Source organism: Oncorhynchus nerka, linkage group LG7 (assembly GCF_034236695.1).
Source record: "Oncorhynchus nerka isolate Pitt River linkage group LG7, Oner_Uvic_2.0, whole genome shotgun sequence".
NCBI lineage: Eukaryota > Metazoa > Chordata > Actinopteri > Salmoniformes > Salmonidae > Oncorhynchus > Oncorhynchus nerka.
The window spans coordinates 39,071,628-39,096,438 of NC_088402.1; the positions used below are offsets into that span (position 1 = coordinate 39,071,628).

The 24,811-nt window shown below is 43.9% G+C and overlaps 2 protein-coding genes across 2 annotated transcripts; one reads left to right on the plus strand and one right to left on the minus strand.

Annotated features, from left to right (window-relative positions):
- Window positions 1-3,079: 3,079 nt before the first annotated feature.
- LOC115131619 (death domain-associated protein 6-like) lies at window positions 3,080-14,337 on the plus strand. The gene is made up of 11 exons (XM_029663464.2): window positions 3,080-3,161; window positions 4,052-4,305; window positions 4,759-5,142; window positions 5,307-5,438; window positions 5,619-5,735; window positions 5,938-6,169; window positions 10,244-10,413; window positions 11,778-11,937; window positions 12,075-12,636; window positions 12,749-12,881; window positions 13,099-14,337. The coding sequence occupies exons 1-11, from the start codon at window positions 3,125-3,127 to the stop codon at window positions 13,156-13,158; spliced, it is 2,241 nt and encodes a 746-aa protein (XP_029519324.2). The 5' UTR covers window positions 3,080-3,124; the 3' UTR covers window positions 13,159-14,337.
- Window positions 14,338-15,383: 1,046 nt separating this feature from the next.
- On the minus strand, window positions 15,384-21,964 carry LOC115131620 (zinc finger and BTB domain-containing protein 22-like). The gene is made up of 4 exons (XM_029663465.2): window positions 21,790-21,964; window positions 20,795-21,024; window positions 19,500-20,402; window positions 15,384-19,339 (listed from the first exon to the last, which is right to left on the minus strand). The coding sequence occupies exons 2-4, from the start codon at window positions 21,017-21,019 to the stop codon at window positions 18,377-18,379; spliced, it is 2,091 nt and encodes a 696-aa protein (XP_029519325.2). The 5' UTR covers window positions 21,020-21,024; window positions 21,790-21,964; the 3' UTR covers window positions 15,384-18,376.
- Between the last annotated feature and the right edge of the window lie 2,847 nt (window positions 21,965-24,811).

The window sequence follows — 24,811 nt, forward strand, 5'->3', positions numbered from 1 at the left end:
TGCTTAGGGTTGTTGTCCTGTTGGAAGGTGAACCTTCGTCCCAGTTTGAGGTCCTGAGCGCTCTGGAACAGGTTTTCATCAAGGATCTCTCTAAACTTTGCTCCGTTCATCTTTCTCTCGATCCTGACAAGTCTCCCAGTCCCTGCCACTGAAAAACATCCCCACCTCATGATGCTGCCACCACCGTGCTTCACCGTAAGGATGGTGCCAGGACGTGACGCTTGGCATTCAGGCCAAAGAGTTCAATCTTGGTTTCATCAGAAAAGAGAATCTTGTTTCTCGTGGTCTGAGAGTCTTTTAGGTGCCTTTTGGCAAACTCCAAATGGTATGTCATGTGCCTTTTACTGAGGAGTGGTTTCCGTCTGGCCACTCTACCATAAAGGGCTGATTGGTGGAGTGCTGCAGAGATGGTTGTCCTTCTGGAAGGTTCTCCCATCTCCACAGAGGAACTCGGATGCTCTGTAGGAGTTACCATCCGGTTCTTGGTCACCTCCCTGACCAAGGCCCTTCTCCCCCGATTGCTCAGTTTGGCCAGGGGGCCAGCTCTAGGAAGAGTCTTGGTGGTTCCAAACTTCTTCCATTTAAGAATGATGGAGACCACTTATGTAAATAAGGTATTTCTGTTTTTTTATTAAATTTCTAAAAACCTGTTTTCGCTTTGTCATTATGGGGTATTGTGTGTAGATTTATGAGGACAATGTTTATTTAATAACTTTTAGAATAAGTCTGTAAAGTAACAAAATGTGGAAAAGGGGAAGAGTGTCACGGTCGTCATATGGAGGAGACCAAGGCGCAGCTTGGTAAGCGTACATACTTCTTTATTGAAGAAAGAACACTGAACTATACAAAACAACAAAACGAACCGTGACACTAATATGGCTAGTGCAGACAGGCAACTAAACATAGAATAACAACCCACAAGATACCCAAGGAATATGGCTACCTAAATTTGGTCCCCAATCAGAGACAACGATAAACAGCTGCCTCTGATTGAGAACCAATCTCGGCAACCATAGACTTATAAACACCTAGACTAGAAAACCCTAAAGCTACAAAAAACCCTAGACATACTAAAAACCCTAGACAAATATAAAAACTAAACAAAGCACCCTTGTCACACCCTGACCTAACCAAAAGAATAAAGAAAACAAAGATAACTAAGGTCAGGGCATGACAAAGAGGTCTGAATACTTTCCAAATACACTGTATCTATGTATATTTCCCAGCTTACACTGTCTTGCCCAAAACTGTTTTTATCTCAAGCTCTGTCCCTCTAGTTAAAACTCCAGCCCCTGGATTACTATATAATATGAAGACATTATCTTTTGTGTATTAGTGAATTTTGAATGAGATCTTTGGATTTCTCCCATTGTCTGTTTTGTTAGTTTACACACATTGGGGTCATCCTCATCCTCTCTCAATTACAGAAAGTGAAGTAAATGTGATAACACCTGGGACTTCCAGGTGAGTGTGTAATGGAACAAAGCTGGAATTTCAGGAATAAAAGTGTACAGTTTTGGAAGGATGTGGAAGGTGGCACATGGAAATAAGATATTTAGTTTCTGACAGCAGTTGACAATGAATTTACCTGACAAGAATATTGTAAAAAATATTTTAGTTGTAAAACGTATTTTAATAGATGACTGATTTAAATATTGACAAATTAAACTACTGTTTTATAACAGTATGAAAATTAATCTCTCAAAGAAGGGGAAAGGGAAATGGGGACTAGTCAGTTGTACAACTGAATGCATTCAACTGAAATGTGTCTTCCGCATTTAACCCAAACCCTCTGAATCAGAGAGGTGCGGGGGGGCTGCCTTAAACGACATCCACGTCTTCGGAGCCCGGGGAACTGTGGGTTAACTGCCTTGCTCAGGGGCAGAATGACAGATTTTGACCTTGTCAGCTCAGGGATTCGATCCAGTAACCTTTCGGTTACTGGTCCAACCCTCTAACCACTAGGAGACTAAGAGACTTGTGCATATGAGCGTGTGTACATGTGGATGCAGATAATTTTATGTTGTGTTATTAGTGGTTCTAATTGGTTAATGGACCCTGTATTTGAAGATTGAACCCTGTCATTATTTGCTTTCTATGGATTCTGAAGGTAATCTTTTCAATTAGAATATAGATTTGTTTTCATCATGGAAGTGTGTTTATATATTGTTTACATTTAGTTTGTTTTGGGTAATATTTAATGATATCTTGCCTTGTATAGACAGTATAGGCTACTGTGAATCGTTTTTTTCTTATTGATGTTCCTACCATCACATCAGAGTTGTTAGATTAATGTGTCGTCAGGAATGAGCAACAACTTTGAGTAAATTAAGATTATTTGTGATGGGATGTAATAAAGCCTTTGTTCATCTTCAGAACAGTTTCGCCTGTTTAATTTGTGTTATTGGTCATGTGATAAGTAGATAAGAAGTACTTATCATATGAAAATCCTAGGATCTTTGACTAGGGGTGCTTCTGCTTCCACACAACTTGACTCAAGGATGTGAATACTTACAGTGGGGCAAAAAAGTATTTAGTCAGCCACCAATTGTGCAAGTTCTCCCACTTAAAAAGATGAGAGAGGCCTGTAATTTTCATCATAGGTACACTTCAACTATGACAGACAAAATGAGAAAAGAAAATCCAGAAAATAACATTGTAGGATTTTTAATGAATTTATTTGCAAATTATGGTGGAAAATAAGTATTTGGTCACCTACAAACAAGCAAGATTTCTGGCTCTCACAGACCTTCTTTAAGAAGCTCATTTTTCTGTCATAGTTGAAGTGTACCTATGATGAAAATTACAGGCCTCTCTCATCTTTTTAAGTGGGAGAACTTGGTGGCTGACTAAATACTTTTGATGTCTTCACTATTATTCTACAATGTAGAAAATAGTAAAAATAAAGAAAAACCCTTGAATTAGTAGGTGTTCTAAAACTTTTGACCGGTAGTTTATATATAAATATATAGGAATATATATATGTTATTATAATATTTTATGTTAATGCTATTAATATGTACAAAAACCTGACCGGCAAATGGAGACACTTTGGACAAAAAACAAGTGAATAGCCAATGATCGACGACGTTACTGAATGACAACCAACCAATGGTAGGCATGAATGTTCTCGCGCAGGGAGAAATTTCGGTGTCGAGCGCGTAAGTTGACTATCATTGTTTTGTCCATAGCTAACCGTCTAACCACTGTCTGAAAACAGTAGCTGTATTATATACATCTGCATTTCATACATAAAGATAGTCAAATTATTTGTTTACATGTTGTCTTTGTCACACCGATACCATTTTACCCAGAGATGTTGGCGCTTTCCTGACCAGCCAGCTAAAGTTAGCTTGTTGCTAACTAACGTTAGCACGCTAGCTAGCTAGTCATCAGCACACCCAACAATGGTTTTTGGAGTGTTGATGCAGTTGAGGTTGACAGTAAACAATCTGGTAAATGTGGTATTTTCCTGATAGGTTTCAATCAGCGCCTTCTCGTTTAATCACATAATACTTCTCCACTTTAGCTGTTAACGTTACGCGCTAAGTAATTAAGTTAGCTAGCAAGAGTTCCTTACGTTTAGCTAGCTAAGTTAGCTAGTTAACGTTACTGACTGTCTGAGCTGATGGTCCGTGTCCAGTCTATTTTCGTTGTAGATAACGTAAGCGTACAAACAATGTTTGTTATATTTGTTGTGATTCGGGCGTGTGAAAAAAAGACAGGGGTGGAGATTGCATTGGATAATGTGTAGCAAGCCCTGGCCTAGCCAGAGCTATCCAGGGGTGTTTGTGACTGCGCCTGATCCTGTGTCATTCTCATATTGTAAAAATGGTTGACCATAAATGTAACAAAACGTTGAAGGGCGTAGGCCTTGCATTAGATAGACTCACTAAACCAACACCTTGTTATTTGAACTACAGTAGGAATCACTGAACAGAGCAGGATATAGGCCTAGGTTTCAGATTGCATGACAGTGATAACAGTGCTATGTTACTTTTGAATTTGCCTGAGGCATCATTTTAACACCATTGTTTTTGCCTTTCTTCAGCAAAGAATAGTCCCTATCTGATGGCGGTTGCCTCAGCAGCAGTGATGGACAGTATTGTAATCCTTGATGATGATGAAGAGGAGGAGAGGCCTCAGCCTTCATCCTCCACCACCTCCTCTAAACTCTCAGCCAATCAGCGTACTCCCCCCAAAATCCAGCAGCCCGCTCCTACTCACATCACCCAATCTCCTTTCGCCATGGTGAAGAAAGAGAGCCATGTTCTTAAAGCAGAGAACCAGAAGCTCTTTACTGAGGTAAGAGGGTACATTAATGGATGGATAGTGGGGATGATTGGTACGGTCACACTACAAATACATGAGTTGCGCTGCAACACTGGCAAGCAACACTGCTAATGTGACTGAGTCTTTGCTGGCTATTAGTTCATCACAATGTTGTCAGGTCACTGAAATCATAACGTGATTGTGCGTGATACTCTCGAATTTGGAACTTCTTAATCAGTGTTTTTCGAATCCCATAGTGTGTGCAAGCTTCTTTTCCAGCCCAGCACTAACACACCTGATTTATAACTAATCCACTAACCTTAAGCCCTTGTATTGAGCTGGAACAGAAGTCTGCACCCACTCTGTGGGTCCACCCTGGAGCCCCCCCCGCTCTGGCCCCGCCCCCTGTCCCAACCAGTGCAAAGATTGAAGAACACTCCTCTAAACCTCTCTCCCTCGTTCACTCCCCTGCCTCCATTTGTTCAGTTTGTAGATTACTGCTCGGCCCAAACGCAGGACTGCCCCGAGGTCATGACCTTCCTGCACGCAAAGCACTCCAAGGCGTCACCGGACTTTCTGTCCTCGGTGGAGTTCCGCAACACGCTGGGCCGCTGCCTGACGCGCGCCCAGGCCAGCCGCACCAAGACCTTCGTCTACATCAACGAGCTGTGTACCGTCCTCAAACAGCACTCTGACAAGAGGAGGCAGAGTGTTGTGAAGGTGGGGCCTACCGCTGGGGAGAAGGAGGAGATGGAAGAGGAGGCACCGACAGAGGAGCTACCGTCTACCTCAGGGCAGCAGGAAGAGAAGGAGGAGGAGGCGTTGGAGGACGAGAAGGAGAAGAAGACGAAGAAGGCTTCCCGGAGACAGGTCAGCAGTACCATAGATGGACAGTGTCCATGAGTTCTCTATAGCTTTATCCCCATTCCTTTTCTTTTGAAAGTGTGCACTTGGTCACCCTCAAGGGTTTAAAAGCATTGTATTGGTCTAGATTAAATATACCAGGCATACCTCCATCACTCTCGGTCTCTCAGATTGCGTACCTGGAGAACCTGCTGAAGATGTACAATGATGAGATCCGGCGGCTGCAGGAGAAGGAGCTGAGCGTCAACGAGCTGGAGGAGGAGGACTCCAGCTATATCCAGGAGCACAAGCTAAAACGAAAGGTCAGATCACCAAGGCCAATCGCTCAGTTGGTTGGAGTGTGGTGCTTGTAAAACCAGAGGTTTGTTTGATTCCTGCATGAGCCACATAGTAATACATGTGTTAACTGTACGTGGCTTTGATAGAAGTATCTGCGAAACGACTGTTTTTTGAGTCACTGAAAATCTCTCTCTCTCGTATAGATGATGAAGATCTATGATAAGCTCTGTGAGCTGAAGGGCTGCAGCAGTCTGACAGGCCGAGTGATCGAGCAGAGGATCCAATACAAAGGGACACGCTACCCTGAGGTCAACAGAAAGGTAACCAACACGTGACATAATCAACCGACTCATTGTTTGACAACCCAATGCTTTTTGACCACTGTTCATTTAGTTAAATAGACGACGGGTGAAAATGAGCTTTATAACTAACCAAGTAGGAGAGAAATCAAGGAAATAAGTATAACTAGGAAATAAATGCATGAAAACATAACGATATACTCTGACCCTTTCCCACATCCAGATTGAGCGTTTCATCAATAGTCCCGAGGCTCAGCTGAATCCCCCCGACTACACGGACATCCTGCAGCATGTCCGTCGGGCCAACGAGCGCCACGGCCTCAACCTCAGCAGAAAGCAACTGACCCAGATCTCCCAGGATGCCTTCCGCGAGACTGGAAACCGACTGCAGGAGAGACGCCACCTCGACATGGTCTACAACTTCGGCTCACACCTCACAGACCTCTACAAACCCGGTAAGAGAATGTAGTATACACGCATCTCTACATTCCTGGTTGGGTGTGTGTGTGTGTTATTCTGTCTTTCTGTGTCAAAGAATAAAGAGAATTACACACTAGGGCTAGGAATTGCCAGGGACCTCACGATACAATGTCAAATCAAAGTTTATCTGTCACGTGCGCCGAATACTACAGTGAAACGCTTACTTACAGGCTCTAACCAATAGTGCAAAAAATGTATTTGGTGAACAATAGGTAAGTAAATAAATAAAAACAACAGTAAAAAGACAGTGAAAAATAACAGTAGCTATGCATATATGATGAACAGAGTAGCAGTACTGTAAAAGAGGGGGTGGTGGGTGGCGGGACACAATGCAGATAGCCCGGGTAGCCATTTGATTACCTGTTCAGGGGTCTTATGGCTTGGGGGTAAAAACTGTTGAGGCCTTTTTGTCCTAGACTTGGCACTCCGGTACCACTTGCCATGCGTTAGTAGAGAGAACCGTCTGTGGCTGGGGTCTTTGACAATTTTTAGGGCCTTCCTCTGACACCGCCTGGTGTAGAGGTCCTGGATGGCAGGCAGCTTAGCCCCAGTGATGTACTGGGCCATACGCACTACCCTCTGTAGTGCCTTGCGGTCAGAGGCCGAGCAATTGCCATACCAGGAAGTGATGCTCTCGATGTTGCAGCTGTAGAACCTTTTGAGGATCTCAGGACCCATACCAAATCTTTTTAGTTTCCTGCGGGGGAATAGGCTTTGTCGTGCCCTCTTCACGACCGTCTTGTTGTATTTGGACCATTCTAGATTGTTGGTGATGTGGACACCAAGGAACTTGAAGCTCTCAACCTGCTCCACTACAGCCCCATCGATGAGAATGGGGATGTGCTCGGTCCTCCTTTTCCTGTAGTCCACAATCATCTCCTAAATCTTGGTTACGTTGAGGTATAGGTTGTTATTCTGGCACCACCCGGCCAGGTCTCTGACCTCCCTATAGGCTGTCTCATCGTTGTCGGTGATCAGGCCTACCACTGTTGTCGTCTGCATACGTAATGATAGTGTTGGACTCGTGCCTGGCCATGCAATCGTGGGTGAACAGTGAGTACAGGAGGGGACTGAGTATGCACCCCGGGGGGCTCCAGTGTTGAGGATCAGCATGGCAGATGTGTTGTTATCTACCATCAGCACCTGGGGGTGGCCCGTCAGGAAGTCCAGGATCCAGTTGCAGAGGGAGGTGTTTAGTCCCAGGATCCTTAGCTTAGTGATGAGCTTTGATGGTGTTGAACGCTGAGCTGTAGTCAATGATTAGCATTCTCACATAAGTGTTAGTTTTGTCCAGGTGTGAAAGGGCAGTGTGGAGTGCAATAGAGATTGCATCATCTGTGGATCTGTTTGGGCGGTATGCAAATTGGAGCGGGTCTAGGGTTTCTGGGATAATGGTGTTGATGTGAGCCGTTACCAGCCTTTCAAAGCACTTCATGGCTACGGACGTGAGTGCTACGGGTCTGTGGTCATTTAGGCAGGTTGCCTTTGTGTTCTTGGGCACAGGGGCCATGGTGGTCTGCTTGAAACATGTTGGTATTACAGACTCAATCAGGGACATGTTGTTAATATCAGTGAAGACAACTGCCAGTTGGTCAGCACATGCCCAGAGCACACGTCCTGGTAATTCATCTGGCCCTGCTGCCTTGTGTATGTTGACCTGTTTAAAGGTCTTACTCACTTTGGCTACAGAGAGTGTGATTGCACAGTCGTCCGGAACAGCTGATGCTCTCATGCATGCCTCAGTGCAGCTTTTCCCAAAGCGAGTATAGAAGTGATTTAGCTCGTCTGGTAGGCTCGTGTCACTGTGCAGCTCGCGGCAGTGCTTCCCTTTGTAGTCTGTAATAGTTTGCAAGCCCTGCCACATAAGACAATCGTCGGAGCCGGTGTAGTATGATTCAATCTTTGCCCTACATTGACGCTTTGCCTGTTTGATAGTTCGTCGCAGGGCATATCAGGATTTCTTGTAAGTTTCCGGGTTAGAGTCCTGCACCTTGAAAGCGGCACCTCTACCCTTTAGCTCAGTGCGAATGTTGCCTGTAATCCATGGCTTTTGGTTGGGGTATGTACGTACAGTTACTGTGGGGACGACGTCCTCGATGTACTTATTGATAAAGCCAGTGACTGATGTGTACTCCTCAATGCCATCGGAAGAATCTCGGAACATGTTCCAGTCTGTGATAGCAAAACAGTCCTGTAGTTTAGCATCTGCTTCATCTGACCACTTTTTTATAGACCGAGTCACTGGTGCTTCATGCTTTAATATTTGCTTTTAAGCAGGAATCGGGAGGATAGAGTTGTGGTCGGATTTACCAAATGGGGCGAGGGAGAGCTTTGTACGTGTCTGTGTGTGGAGTAGAGGTTATCTAGAATTTTTTCCCCCCTCTGGTTGCACATTTAACATGTTGATAGAAATTTGGTAGAACTGATTTAAATTTCCCTGCAATAAAGTCTCCGGCCACTAGGAGCGCCGCCTCTGCGAGTGGTTTCCTGTTTGCTTATTTCCTTACACAGCTGACTGAGTGCGGTCTTAGTGCCAGCATATGTCTGTGGTGGTAAATAAACAATAAACAGCCACGAAAAGTATAGCTGAAAACTCTCTAGGCAAGTAGTGTGGCCTGCAATTTATCACAATACACTCTGCTTCAGGCGAGCAAAATCTAGAGACTTCCTTAGATTTCGTGCACCAGCTGTTGTTTACAAGTATGCACAGACCCCCCCACCCTCGTCTTACTGTACTGTTCTATCTTGCCGGTGCAGCATATATCCCGCTAGCTGAATATCCATGTTGTCATTCAGCCACAATTCCGTGAAACATAGGATATTAAAGTTTTTGATGTCCCGTTGGTAGGATATTCGTGATCGTACCTCATCTAATTTATTGTCCAATGATTGCACGTTAGCGATTAATATTGACGGTAATAGCAGCTTTCCCACTCGCCTCCTGCGGGTCCTCACGAGGCATCCCGCTCTGTGTCCTCTACCTGTGTCTCCTCCTCTTGCAAATAACGGGGATGTTGGCCCTGTCGGGTGTTTGGAGAAGGTCCTGTGCTTCCTGCTTGTTGAAGAAAAAATCTTTGTCTAATCCGAGGTGAGTGATCGCTGTCTTGATATCCAGAAGCTCTTTTTCCCGTAATATACGGTTGCAGAAACATTATGTACAAAGTAAGTTACAAATAACGTGATAAACTCCCACACAATTGGTTGGGCATAAAACTGCTGCCATTTCTTCCGGCGCCATTTTCTTTTTCTTCCCGCGCCATTTATGTATTGCAATTAGATACTGTGATTTTATTACAATCTGATTTTCCAAACATAATGTTCACCATCTGTCTGCAGCAGAGGGACAAGAGAGAGCCACAAGAGAGTTTTGATCAGTCATGGAAATAAGTGCTGAAAACCAGGCTATTTCAAAATAAGATGGAGAACAAGCTAGAATGGAAAAATACTGGAGTTTTGGTGCAGGTACAGCCAACTAGTGCAAAAATAATATTGTGATATTGTCAAAACTATATGATATAACGTTTTAAAAAATTGGTAATATCCCGTTATGTTGCTGTATCGATTTTATTATTTAAAAATAGCTGTAACACACTTCATTCACCAAGCTGTGAAAACCTGGTAGTTGATACAGTGACAGCAGTATGCACCAGTACATTGTCTCTACCTTCTTGCCCTTTGTGCTGTTGACTGTGCCCAATCATGTTTCTACCATGTTTTGTGCTGCTAACATGCTGTGTTGTCATGTGTTGCTGCCTTGCTATGGTGTTGTCTTAGGTCTCTCTTTATGTTGTGATGTGTGTTTTGTCCTACATTTTATTTTAATAAAAAATAAATAAAGATCTCAGGCCCCCGTCCCTGCAGGAGGCCTTTTGGTAGGCCATCATTGTAAATAAGAATTTGTTCTTAACTGACTTGCCTAGTTAAATAAAAGTAAAAAACAAAAATGCATTTCGGGTCGAACGTGGGAAAACTATTTAGGAAGATTTGACTACAAAGTTACTAACTCCCACCATTTTTTGTCCCTCTTTCATTTTGCCCATTCTTACCAGCTACTGACCCTGCCCTGTTGGACCCCACGTTGGCCCGTAAGCTGCGCTCTAACCGGGAGGTGGCTCTCTCCAGCCTGGAGCAGGTCATCTCCAAATACGCCCTGAAGCAGGACGACACGGAGGAGGAGGAGAGGAGTAAACGGATAGAGAGAGACAGGCAGAAGAAAGAGGTAAGAGACGTAGAAGGAGAAACGTGGTGGCAATTCTGTAATTGTCACCTGTTATTATCAGCCAAAGCTTTTCCACATCTGCTTTAAAAATGATTTTTCCAACAATTGATTAGAAACATTGATTTATAAGTGAAATAATCTATCACAATTCCAGTGGGTCAGAAGTTTACATACACTAAGTTGACTGTGCCTTTAAACAGCTTTGAAAATTCCAGAAGTGTATGTCATGGCTTTAGAAGCTTCTGATAGGCCAATTGACATCATTTGAGTCAATTGGAGGTGTACCTGTGGATGTATTTCAAGGCCTACCTTCAAACCCAGTGTCTCTTTGCTTGACATCATGGGAAAATCAAAAGAAATCAGCAAGACCTCAAAAAAACAATTGTAGACCTCCACAAGTCTGGTTCATCCTTGGGAGCAATTTCCGAAAGCCTGAAGGTACCACGTTCATCTGTACAAACAATAGTACGCAAGTATAAACACCATGGGACCACGCAGCCGTCATACCGCTCAGGAAGGAGACGCGTTTTGTCTCCTAGAAATGAACGTACTTTGGTGCGAAAAGTGCAAATCAATCCCAGAACAACAGCAAAGGACCTTGTGAAGATGCTGGAGGAAACAGGTACAAAAGCACTGGGGTGGCAGCATCATGTTGTGGGGGTGCTTTGCTGCAGGAGGGACTGGTGCACTTCACAAAATAGATGGCATCATGAGGGGGGAAACTGATGTGGATATATTGAAGCAACATCTCAAGGCATCAGTCAGGAAGTTGAAGCTTGGTCGCAAATGGGTCTTCCAAATGGACAATAACCCCAAGCAAAGTTGTGGCAAAATGGCTTAAGGACAACAAAGTCAAGGTATTGGAGTGGCCATCACAAAGCCCTGACCTCAATCCTGTAGAAAATTTGTGGGCAGAACTGAAAAAGTGTGTGAGCAAGCAGGCCTACAAACCTGACTCCGTTACACCAGCTCTGTCAGGAGGAATGGGCCAAAATTCACCCAACTGGGTGGGAAGCTTGTGGAAGGCTACCCAAAATGTTTGACCCAAGTTAAACAATTTAAAGGCAATGCTACCAAATACTAATTGAGTGTATGTAAACTTCTGACCCACGAATGTGATGAAAGAAATAAAAGCTGAAATAAATCATTCTCTACTATTATTCTGACATTTCACATTCTTAAAATAAAGTGGTGACCCTAACTGACCTAAAACAGGGCATTTGTACTCGGGTTAAATGGCAGGAATTGTGAAACGCTGAGTTTTAATGTATTTGGCAAAGGAGTATGTAAACTTCCGACTTCAACTGTATATGAATGACTTATGTCACCACTCGGCACCACTCACTGTCTGTTCTGTGTATCAGTCATTGGCGCAGGAGGCCACCACAGCCGATGACAATCCCTTGACGAAGGGAGAGGATGATTGTGAGGAACAAGCTGAGGAAGAGGATGATGAAGACGATGAGTCGTCTGATCCAGACATCGAGGAGGAGATCCAGGCCAGCAAAGCACAAGCAGGGCCAGGTGACGATGATCATTTGCATTTACATAGCACCTTTCTCAAATTGTGTTTTAACACTGGTTGGCCTGGGTTTTGGCGACAACATAGATAGATAAAATAAAAATCTAGTTTCAACTGACTTGAGTTTTATTTTTTTCAGAGGAGGAGGAGGACAACGAGGTAGAGGCAGCAATCGAGAGTGAAACCGAGGTTGATGGGGGGAGTGACGGAGACCAGGTTGGAGGAGAGAAAGAAGAGAACGCTGAGGAGGACACAGACTCTGTGACGAGAGGAATCAGCCCCGTCTCCCGGGGTGACACCCCGCGGATCTCCTCCTTAGTCGACCAATCCCCCACAGACAGCCCCAGCCAATCGGAGGCGATAGAGGCCGACAAGGGGAACGAATCATCCGATACCAACTTCAGAAAGGAAGACGTTGTTTCCTCCAATCACATTTCGGCTGTCTCTGTAAGCACTAGTGTGGAAACTAAGGACTCCTCAGCCTCCCCCATGGCGGCGAATCAGGTCTCTTTGCCTCCGTCACCAGTGCTGATTTCGACCAATGAGGACTCCTGCACGGTCATCACTGAGACGAGGTCAGCAAATTGCAGCCCCAGGCCACCCAGTCCCAAAGACACCTCCAGAGGCAGGAAGAGAAGGAGGAAAGAAGAGGTGGAATCCAGGAAGTTTCACAACGGGGATCTAAGGCACCACAATGGGAGGTGAGTCTAGCACCCACATTTAATTATGTTTAAATAAAGTCCATGGATGATATCTATCCATCTTCAACTGTAGAGACTTGAATGAATGAATTATCTCTCTCTCCATCTGCAGTCAGAGTGACATCCCTCTGGACATGGGCGTGGTGACCAGTAGCCTCCTGCAGGCAGACTCCACCAGGGCAGACACTCCCACCCAGGAGATGGTCACCAGCTCCCAGTCCACCCCGCCACCGAAGAAAAACAAGGTGAGAGTAAATGATATCACTACACATTTTTCCCCACCCCACATATGCTCAGCACATCGTACCCTTGCACTGAAACACGTCTCGCCCCTCTAAAAAAACAAAAACATGTCACCTCTGTGTGTCATACACATGCTCCGCAGCCATGACATGTCACTAAAAACCTTTGTCGGTACAGTATGCAGACCTCTTACCAACGTCCATTTTGTGTCATTTTCAGGTCAACGTGGCCACCCAGTGTGACCCGGACGAAGTGATCGTCCTATCGGACTCGGAATAACCTCTGCCCCCACCGTTCTGGGTGTTCACGCTTCCCATTACTAGTCTGAAACCAGGTCTGTTTATGCTGCACAAACAGATCTGAGACCAGGCTATCCCACTTGACTTCCAAACTAGTGCCTGCTAATGTGAACTCTTGAAAATGTACGCATTTTCAGACGGGAGAGGGCAAACCTTTCACCACAGATTTAAACTGGCGACGGACGTGGTAGTTTACCGCCAATGTTTACATTCATATTTATATGCCAATTTTATTTCCCAGTGTCTGGATTGAGCAGGAAGGGAGCAGCATCACGTCAGGTTATTTTTTTTATTTTAGCTGTAAAAATTAGTTAAATTAGATATTATTTGACCTGTTTTCTTAGATTTTTTTTTGCTTCTTATTTTAGATGGGTGAATGAATTGGGTGTCTGGGGTTAGTATGCTAGAATGCTGGCAATAGAAGATGAACGAGTTGAACACAGGAGTACTGTAACTTAGATTTATACAAGGCCAATACAGGATCTACATCAACTTTGTCATGAATCATTTGTTGTACGTTTGGTGTTGCTATGTCCACATAGTGACACCTTGTGGCCTGAACGCCGCTATTTCACCCAAGTAATATGCAGTCAGACTGGCCGTCAGTTTAATTGTGTTCAAGATGCCAAACGAATACAATTAAGCAGATGCGTTGACCTAAATGACCAGGTACAGCTTTGCATTAGCGTGAACTGTAGAGCAGTGTCTTACTTAATGCAGACATAACCCCCACATTGACTTTGCAGAAATAGTTGTGTTCAGGGTGATGGACTACACCTCCAACAATGCCCATCTCAGCATGTAGTAAGGTGGTGTTTGGGTTGGTTTGCATCAAAGGAATGTTCAGAATCCCTCTTGCTTGAGACTGCAAACAGTGGTAATGATTAATCAAACTCAATATTTTTCAAATCTCCCTAAAATGCTTTGGTTGGATTCCCTTGTTTTTACCAATTCAATAAGATTACGGGGGAAGACTGCTTAATTGTTATCCATTTTTCCTTTTAGTACACTGAGAAGCAAAGGGCACATTTCCTTTTAAATAAACTTTGATAACGCTCACCAGGTGCTTTGTGGGTAAAGGCATAAGGTAAAGTAAAACATGAATTGTACATTTGGAAAACAAGAAGAGTGACATGCTAATACAGATTACAGAAATGAACTTTGAAGACAATGTTTTTATTGAACCTTTACTTAACAAGTCAAGTCAATTAAGAACAAATTCTTATTTATAGTGACGGCCTACCAAGAGCCAAAAGGCCCCCTTGTGAGGACGGGGATAAAAAATGTAGGACACATCACGACAAAAGTGACACTACATAAAGAGAGGCCTAACACAACATGGTAGCAGCACAAACATTGTTAGGCACAGACGACAGCACGAAGGACAAAAAGGTAGAGAACGCATCACGGGAAGCAGCCACAAGTGTCAGTAAGTGTCCATGATTTGAATGTAGCAATGGAGATAACTGTCCAGTTTGAGGGTTTTTTTGCAGCTCGTTCCAGTCGCTAGCTGCAGCGAACTGAAAAGAGGAGCGACCCAGGGATGTGTATGCTTTGAGGATCTTTAACAGAATGTCACAGTTGGAATAAGCATCAACCAGCCGGGTCTTGTGATGGGTATATGGAGATGGCCAGTTTATAGAGTATAGAGTGCAGTGATGTGTCCTATAAGGAGCATTGGTGGCAAATCTGATGGCTGAATGGTAAAGAGCATTACGTCTCTGTAATCTAGCATGGGTAGGATGGTCATCTGAATCGGGGTTGGTTTGTCAGCGAGTAAACAAAGTTTAGATTTAGCAGCTTTTGGTATTTTATTAGGATCCCCATTAGCGGTTGCAAAAGCAGCAGCATGACATAATACAAAACATTAATAGACAAGAACAGATTGGATATGTGCTGAGGGGACAGTACCGTCTAGCCACACTCCCAAGTACTTGTCAAGCTTTACACCCTCAGAGGTAGTCATCACACCAGTGGGGAGAGGAGCATTCTGACCAAACCACATTACCTTTTGTTTTGGAGGTGTTTTAGAACAAGGTTAAGGGCAGCGAAAGCTTGCTGGAGACGTAAGAAAGCTTTGTTGTAGAGCGTTCAATGCGAAATCTGAGGGGCCAGCTGAGTATAAGACTGTATCAAGACAACTGAAGGGCTTTAAGAGAAGTTGAGAAGTTATTTTCTGAAATAGATCACACAAGCACAGCTTGCTAAATTACACCAGTTTTATTTTAGCCTTTTGATACAGATTAGTAAAGATAACATTGATGTACTTAGACATTGTTACCGTAGGCCAAGAAAGACAACTCCGGCTCTATAAGCATGTGCAACAACAATCATGTGTTCAATATCAAATCAAATGTAACCCAAAATATGCACTATTCAGAAGATGCAAAGAACAGTAGCGTTGTGTCAGACCTAGTGTGCAGCAGCTACAAGCTTTCTACATTTTTCCCTTGATGAAAAAAAGGTATTTGTCCTGCCATAAAGATGACAACTGAATAACGGCTGCTAAGCCTCAAACAATGGTACGAACTTTGAGATTGGATGAAAAGGTGCTACAGTACAAGAAGTTGAATTCATTATTATGTGGTGTAAATGCTATGAAATGCAGCCAGGCAAGTTATTGAACAGTCAATGGAATTCCCTTTCAGTCCCACACAAATAGCAGCCAACTTGACTATTAAGAGGGAGTCTAGACTTCTTTCTTTTGAGCCTGTGACTCACACCTGTCAATACAATAATCACTATTGACCAGAAGCACTTTATCTCTAAATACAGTGAAGTCTGAAATTAGACAACCTTGATAAAGTTCAGCAAAAATGACAATTCAAATACTGAGCTATATTGTATGTAACAAAAAAGGGAAATTATTATTTTATACTAATACAATTGCTCAGAGAAATTGCTTTTTGTTTAATACTTTATTTTCTAAGGGTAAAAAATGTATACCTGTTTTCAATACCTCACCTTGTGGGGATAATGGCACTGAACTGTTATCAAAAAAATGCTATGAGTTGGAGAACACATTGGAAGGAATCTTAGACCATTCCACCATACAGGATCCTTCCAGATCCTTTGTCTGCATTTATGGACTGCCCTCTTCAATACAAACCACAGGGTTTTCAATGGTTTAAGTCTGGAGACAGATGGCTGTTGAAGTTTTCTTTTTTAATTAACCCTTTGTGGATTTTGATGTGTGCTTGGGGTTATTGTTTTGCTGGAAGATCCACTTGTGGACCAGTTTTATATTCCTGGCAGAGGCATCCAGTGGTGGAAAATGTCCCCAATACTCATACTTTAGTCAAATTAAAAATACCTTAAATATGAAAATGACTAAAGTGAAAGTCACCCAGTAAAATACTACTTGAGTAAAAGTGTTTTGTTTTAAATATAAAGTAAATGTAATTGCAAAAATATACTAAGTATCAAAAGTAAAACCATAAATCATTTCAAATTCCTTATATTAAGCAAACCTGACAGCACCATTTTCTTTAAAAAAAAATGTATGAATAGCCAGGAGCACACCAACAATTTACAAATGAAGCATTTGTGTTTCGTGAGTCCACCAGATTGAGGCAGTAGGGATGTTCTCTTGATAAGTGTGTGAATTTAACCATTTCTCTGTCCTGCTAAGCATTCCAAATGTAATGTACTTTTGGGTGTCAGGGAATTTATGGAGGTAAAAGTACATTATTCTATTTAGGAATGTAGAAGTAAAAGTTGTCATAAATAGTAAAGTACAGATATTCACAACAACAAAAAACTTTAAAAAAGTACTTTACACCACTGGAGGTAACCAGGTTTTTGGCATACATTTCCTGGTTCTGGGTAAAGTTCATGATGCCGTGTTTACCTTAAAGTCTGTCTCCGGACTTGACATAAGCACAGACAACGGATATCAAGGATCTGGATGGATTTCGTATGGGGGAATGGTCCAAGATCCCTCATAACGTGTTCTCCAACTCATAAACCATTTTAGAGAAAGGTTCAGTGCTGTTATCCTCGCAAGGTACTGAAAACAGGGGTGTCAATAAGTTTGAGCCCTACCTTTTGAGAATGAATATTACTTGTTAAACAAAATCTCTGAGCAATTGTATCAGTATAAAATCATTTCCCAATTATCTTTTTTTTGGGGGGGGGATACAATATAGCTCAGTATTTCAATTACTTTACAGTCATTTGTTGCTCATCTTTATCAAGGGTGTCAATTTCTAACCTTACGCCCACTGTATGCTATAGTAAGGCAGTCAAATGACAAATTAGAGTTAAATAGTTCTATATTCCCTATTTGATAAATCTATCTAAACATAAATATCTTTATATACACTTAGTTTAAGCTCACTTCAAATCAAATTTCATCCATCAAACTGCTGCAAACACGAGCTTACATCTTTCATACATTTGACCAATCCTGACCTAACAGATAAGTATAAACTAAAAACACCACGTCTTTCTCTTAGATCCAGACCAGTTTTTTTCTCCTGCAGAAAAATACATCTAGAGCCTTCATAGAAGGTAAAACCTCGGTTAAAAACATACAGAATCACGGTGGCTGCTGCTTTGTTTAGCCACCCTACTGTTAATAGTAGTCAATGTCTCAAGGCAGGCGTTGGAATTTGGCAGTTTGAGTAGGGAACGATCGGTAAGAAACCTAATCTCCAGACTAATGCTTTTGTCTACCATCTACTTATGAGGATTACTTGTAAAAACACACTATACACTGTATAGTTTTGCACCTATCATAATGGTAACAGATTAGTAACTGATAATAGGATTATATTTACAGTAATACTGTACCATAACACTGCAATTGGATAGTGGACACATCACCAGTGTGAAACAAGATGGCAGTACTGCAAGTGTCTTCTTCAGACACTTACTTGAAATGCACATTCTCTGGCAGAAAAGGCGTATAATATCATAGGACACATCACTTACAACAGCAACTTTCCTCTCGAACTCTAGTTAGCATTTTGCCAAAGCTGTCATTGGTGAGTTATTGTCTCTTGATTTTTGGTTTTCTTGACATAGAATGTGCCACTAAACAGTCATACAGAGAATAAACTTGACATTTAAGAGTATACTGAACTAACTGTACAATGGTCCCGAGCCATTTGCCAAAGGGGGGCACTTTCCAATGGTCATTGGAATGCCTTTTCAAAGCCTCTTGTCTTAACCAAACGGGTGAACAACACGAGTGTTTAAGTGACACTATCATTAGCACCAACCTCACACACTTCCTCCTCACACCCACCTCGGCTGACACCCAGACCAAACACAGATGAACCTTGACCCTGCATCACGCTCTGAGAGTTGACCCCTAAGAGCACTCCAGAACTGGCCATGGTCAGGCAAGAGACAGCATTACTGCTGCTACCTGTACTGGAATGATGTGGGGACAAGACAGAGTTCCCATTCCTGCCACCAACGACACCGTGACCGGCCTCGCTGATCGAGAGAGGGAGATGAGGGAGATGCTGTGGGGAGATCCCATCAGCGCGGTCTGACCCTCCCCCATCCTCGCTCCTGCCAGCCGCTCCGCTCCGTCCCTCGCAGTGGGAGCGGTGCCGCATGAAACTGTCGCGCCACATGAACTTCTTGCCGCAGCCGTGGCAGTCGTAGGGCTTGAGCCCCGTGTGGGTCTTCATGTGCTCCGTCAGGTGGTGCTTCATCTTGAACTTCTTGGCGCAAACCGGGCAGTTGAAAGGCCGCAGGTCCAGGTGCATGTTGATGTGACGGTCGCGCATGCTCTTGTGGGTGAAGGTCTTTCCACAGTGGCACATGAACACCTTCCCTGAACTCCCGCCACCACCCCCGTCCAGTCCATCTAAGCCACCGCCCAAACCCCCCTGTGCTGACAAATGGACTGCTCCATGCTCCAGGTTTGGCCCTTTAAATTGTGCCCCGGCCATACCACCTCCCATTCCTATGGGTTGAGAGGAATCTAGAGAGGATTGTCTGTACATGAGGATCTGGTTGCCTTGCATGTCTATGGGAAAGAGCTGAGCTCTAGCAGCAGCAGCAGACTGGACTTGGCCTAGTAGGGCTGAGACAGTTCTGCCACCACCCTGACCAGCGCTGTCATGAAGGTGCTGTGGGGGAGTCTGGTCCATCAAACCACTGTCAAACTTGAGGTAGTCTTCAGAAGACTGGCAGTAATCCATCTATGAGAGAAAGTGATTCAGTTTGGTAACGATCCAAAAATACAGAAACTGACACTCATTCCAAATGCACCAATCAAATACAGTTGTCCTCCTGATAAGTTAGAATGGTAATTAGCCACGTCCACTGACAAACATATTTTGCATCAAGGGTTTGACTAACCTGTGTCTCCATCTCATGGTCCGCTTTGCTGCTCAACTCTCCAGACAGAGTCCTAATGTTGGATATGTTGAACGTCCTCTCCCTCTCCCTCAGCATCTCCAACCCTCTCTCCTCTTCCTCATCTGGTCCTTCCTCACCCGACACCACGATCAGGTCATCGTCCTGGGGCCTCTCTGTTTTTACCACCACCCATTGCTTCCGGGGCATGATGCTGGGCTGGCTGTATGTGGGCCGCTTCTGGAGAGGGGAGGCATCCCCGTCTTGGTAGGACGACACCCCGAAGCTGTCGCTGACTCCAACCTCTTGGTCTGAGACAGAGGCTGTCGGCTTCCTCCTGCTGCTCCCTCGCTTCCTATGGTATAGGAGCTCTTCTTCCTCTTCATCCTCTTCTTCGATGAGGAAAGCCTCTTCGCCCCCAGAAGGGGTGCAGTAGCTGGGGGTGGAGTTCACGCCTCCCTCCCCTGCAGCTCCAGCGGCCGCCGCTCCCCCTCCGAAGTTAGTGTCTCTGGGGCTGAAGTAGTTGGTGCTGCTGGGAGACTGGCTCTCACTCAGGGACGAGCGGCTGGGAGGGGGAGGGGCTGGCTGGGTGTTGCTTCCCCCAGCTTGGGCACTCCCAGCCCCTAGGGAGCTTTCACTGCTACTGCATCCAGGGTTCCCCTGCGCTCCCCCAATGACACCCTGGGTTTCACTACCACTCCCCGTCACCCGCCCCTCTTTGAGGAGCTCTGTGCACTTGTCCACGATGTGCCACATCTGCAGAACGCTGCCCACGGTGAGGTAGTTGACGATGTCTTCGCGGAGCATGCGCAGCTGGCCCGTGTAGGCGCAGCTCAGGACGCTCTCGAACGCCAGTGGGTCCATGACGGCAGGGATGGAGACGGTGGACATGTTCTTCAAGAGCACCTGGGGGGAGGGGGTTGATGAGACTGTTAATGATGGTTGGCAACATCAGTGCACAGGATCAAAATTATTGATGTAAACTCTCACGTCAGTGTAGCAAGTTGCAATCGGCCTTGGATGAAAACCATCTAGATGAGACACAATCAGTGGCTGTTAGAGTTAAACTATACTGAACAAAAATATATAAGCAATATGCAACAATTTTACTGAGTTACAGTTCATATAAGGAAATCAGTCAATTGAAAGCCTGGCTCCCAAGTGGGTGGGCCTGGGAGGGTATATCAGAGTTTGGCACCCCTCAGCTCATGAAACATGGGACCAGCACTTTACATGTTGCATTTATATTTTTGTTCGGTCCGGCTATACAACGCCCTAGCAAACAAAACGACACACACCTGGTCGTGAAAGTAGGGTGAGGATGCAGCTAGCACACAGCGGTGGGCCTTGAACACCTGCCCCTGGACCTGGATGGAGAGGTCACAGAGCTGGCCCTCCTCGCGCTGCCTGTTCAGGCTGTCCAGTACAGACGCCTGGGAGCTGGGGAAGCACACCTGTACCACCGAGCCAGAGGGGGCACCTGAGCTGCTGCTACAGCCCTGCCCCATGGACAGAGAATGCATCTAGGCTTTTGAAGAGATGGAAAATGTCGTTTGTGAAGGAATAATTCATTACATGACGTGGTGGATGAATAGTGTATATCCTTTCATTTACTTACAAGTAGTTAACCGTTTTCCTGAGATTAACCCTTTATTAGTGCTTATTACTGCCTACACAAAAAAAAGTCAACCACATTCCCAAAACAGTCATATGAAATTGCTCTAGGTGGTCAATTAACCAATCAAGACCCCTTTAATGTAAGCTTTAAAAATCACTACTGATGCTTTCTTATAATGCACTGACTCAAATGTATCTGATTGACAGACACCACCTTGCTTGAGACTCAAAAACATTTACGAACACTGTGGGGGAAAAAACAATATTGTTGATAAATAATGCAACAGCCTACAGCAACTGGCAGTAGACAATTAAAACGTGATGCGTAGTAGTCTTTATTTTGCCACATGCATAGTATATTGTAATGCAATTAGTTAACGTTATTTAGCTTAGCACATGCTTGCAGTCAATCAATCCTGCTAACCAGCCAGCATTTGTAGCCAAATATAGCGAAAAACAAAGCAAGCTGGTTTGTCAGCAGTCTGCGACGGTGGACATGCGTTGGAAAGGCAGTGTTGTGAGTTTCTCTCATGACAAAGCATAGATAAGTAGCTTCAAGCTCTCAACCATGAGAGCATAATTTAGCTACAACTAAAAACTGCCTTTAAATGTCTCTCTTGCTAGCTAACGTTAGCCTGCTAAAATGTATCTAGCTAGCAAGCTAAACACCACTTACCGTTTTAGAATGTGCACCTTTGAAACAATTACGTAAAGCCAGACTCTCTCTATCCTGACAAGCTATCGTCTATTCGTTGATTACATATACATTTCCAATGATATGATTTGTTTCCCATCATATTTGGCAGACAACCCGTCATGCACCGCCTTTGACGAAATGTCAGACATACTGACCAGCCGACTAAAACCAAGCTATGACAAATACGACCTCTTGTGGCGTTTAGTCAAATTGGTAAAATGTTTATTAAACCATAGAGGTGTATATAATGACGAGATGCTCATGTCTCCACCATAGACGGGAAGGCAGGAGACAAGTTTAGGACTCCATATTAAGCCCAAAGAAAAGTATTGGGCTTATTCTAGACACTAGGGCGGCGCACAATTGGCCCAGCGTCGTCAGGGTTTGGCCGGAGTAGGCGGTCATTAAAATAAGCATTTGGGATCGGCGTTCTGCTTGGCGGGACATAGGCTACTGTGATTAGCATGAGGTTGTAAATAACAAGAACATTTCCCAGACTTATTTGGTATGGGCAGAAAATGTACATTATTGTTAAACTACACTGTCCAATTTACAGTCACTATTACAGTGATAGATTACCATGCTATTGTTTGAGGAGCATGCAAATTTATGAATTTGAAAATATATCAATAAACCAATTAGGCACATTTGGGCAGACTTGATACAACATTTTGAACAGAAATGCAGTGGTTCATTGGATCAGTTTAAAACGCTGCATACAGTAGATGGCAGCAGTGTACAAAATCTAAATTGTGCCTAAACTATTGATTTAAATGGCCTTTCTCTTGCATTTCAAAGATGGAACAAAAAAAGGTGTGCTTTTTTTTCTTTGTATATTTTACCAGATCTAATGTGTTATATTCTCCTACATTAATTTCACATATCCACAAACTTCAAAGTGTTTCCTTTCAAATGATAGGGTAGCCTAGTGGTTAGAGCGTTGGATTAGTAACCGGAAGTTGGCAAGTTCAAACCCCCGAGCTGACAAGGTACAAATCTGTTGTTCTGCCCCTGAACAGGCAGTTAACCCATTACATAGGCTGTCATTGAAAAGCTGTCAAAGGACACCAGAAACAAAATTGTAGACCTGCACCAGGCTGGGAAGACTGAATCTGCAATAGGTAAGCAGCTTGGTTTGAAGAAATCAACTGTGGGAGCAATTATTAGGGAATGGAAGACATACAAGACCACTGATAATCTCCCTCGATCTGGGGCTCCACGCAAGATCTCACCCCGTGGGGTCAAAATGATCACAAGATCCCAGAACCACACAGAGGGACCTAGTGAATGACCTGCAGAGAGCTGGGACCAAAGTAACAAAGCCTACCATCAGTAACACACTACGCCACCAGGGACTCAAAATCCTGCAGTGCCAGACGTGTCCCCCTGCTTAAGCCAGTACATGTCCAGGCCCGTCTGAAGTTTGCTAAAGAGCATTTGGATGATCCAGAAGGAGAATGTCAGATGAAACCAAAATATAACTTTTTGGTAAAAACTCAACTCGTCGTGTTTGGAGGACAAAGAATGCTGAGTTGCATCCAAAGAACACCATACCTACTGTGAAGCATGGGGGTGGAAACATCATGCTTTGGGGCTGTTTTTCTGCAAAGGGACCAGGACGACTCATCCGTGTAAAGGAAAGAATGAATGGGGCCATGAGATTTTGAGTGAAAATCTCCTTCCATCAGCAAGGGCATTGAAGATGAAACGTGGCTGGGTCTTTCAGCATGACAATGATCCCAAACACACCGCCCGGGCAACAAAGGAGTGGCTTCGTAAGAAGCATTTCAAGGTCCTGGAGTGGCCTAGCCAGTCTCCAGATCTCAACCCCATAGAAAATCTTTGGAGGGAGTTGAAAGTCCGTGTTGCCCAGCAACAGCCCCAAAGCATCACTGCTCTAGAGGAGATCTGCATGGAGGAATGGGCCAAAATACCAGCAACAGTGTTTGAAAACCTTGTGAAGACTTACAGAAAACGTTTGACCTCTGTCATTGCCAACAAAGGGTATCTAACAAAGTATTGAGATAAACTTTTGTTATTGACCAAATACTTATTTTCCACCATATAATTTGCAAATAAATTCATTAAAAATCCTACAATGTGATTTTCTGGATTTTTCCCCCCCTCATTTTGTCTGTCATAGTTGAAGTGTACCTATGATGAAAATTACAGGCCTCTCATCTTTTTAAGTGGGAGAACTTGCACAATTGGTGGCTGAGTAAATACTTTTTTGCCCCACTATAAATACATTACCTCAATAGTGGTTAAAGTGTCCTACATGTCGAACACGGGAGGTAGAGCAGTTCTGATAAACCTGTAGTGGACGTTCAAATCACTTTGCAATATATGTTTTCTTGTCCCATACACCAGATACGTGCAGTGAAATGTATGGTATATAGTACAGCACCCCTACAGCAATACTGGTATGCATTTGTACACACTAGTGATTTGCAGTTTTAACTACTTTTCACAGACTTGAGTCATGATTCATTTTTTCTGACTGACTCATTCATTTTAGTCGTTCGTTTGACCTGCTTATGCTGGCCGCAGCGACTCCAACAGCAGGGTTGATACACCCTCCCCCAGCTCAGAGGCTCAAGACGTGCTCCGACCACCAACTAACAGTCTGTCATATGCACGCAGGAAAATACATCATGAGCGTAGAGAAGAAAAAAATACATGTTTAGAACTGGTAATGGACCGAATGGTGTAAGGATGACTGCAATTAATTGATTATTGAATGTTATAATGGACACAACTCCGTTCAACAAACTCAAAACAAATCCCTGGAGGGGCTGCAGTTCGCAAATGACTGTGTCCGTCACCTTGCCTGGCTGCCCAGACTCCTTGAGCCAGCCAAATTCTACGCCACGCCCACAGACGCTAGTTCCTTTTCGGCATCATGAGATGCATGTTGAGAACGACAGAGCGGCAGAATAATTTAGTGCGAGTCGTGAGATTACTTTTCACAAGCAATGCATTCTGCCAAGAGTGGTTTACA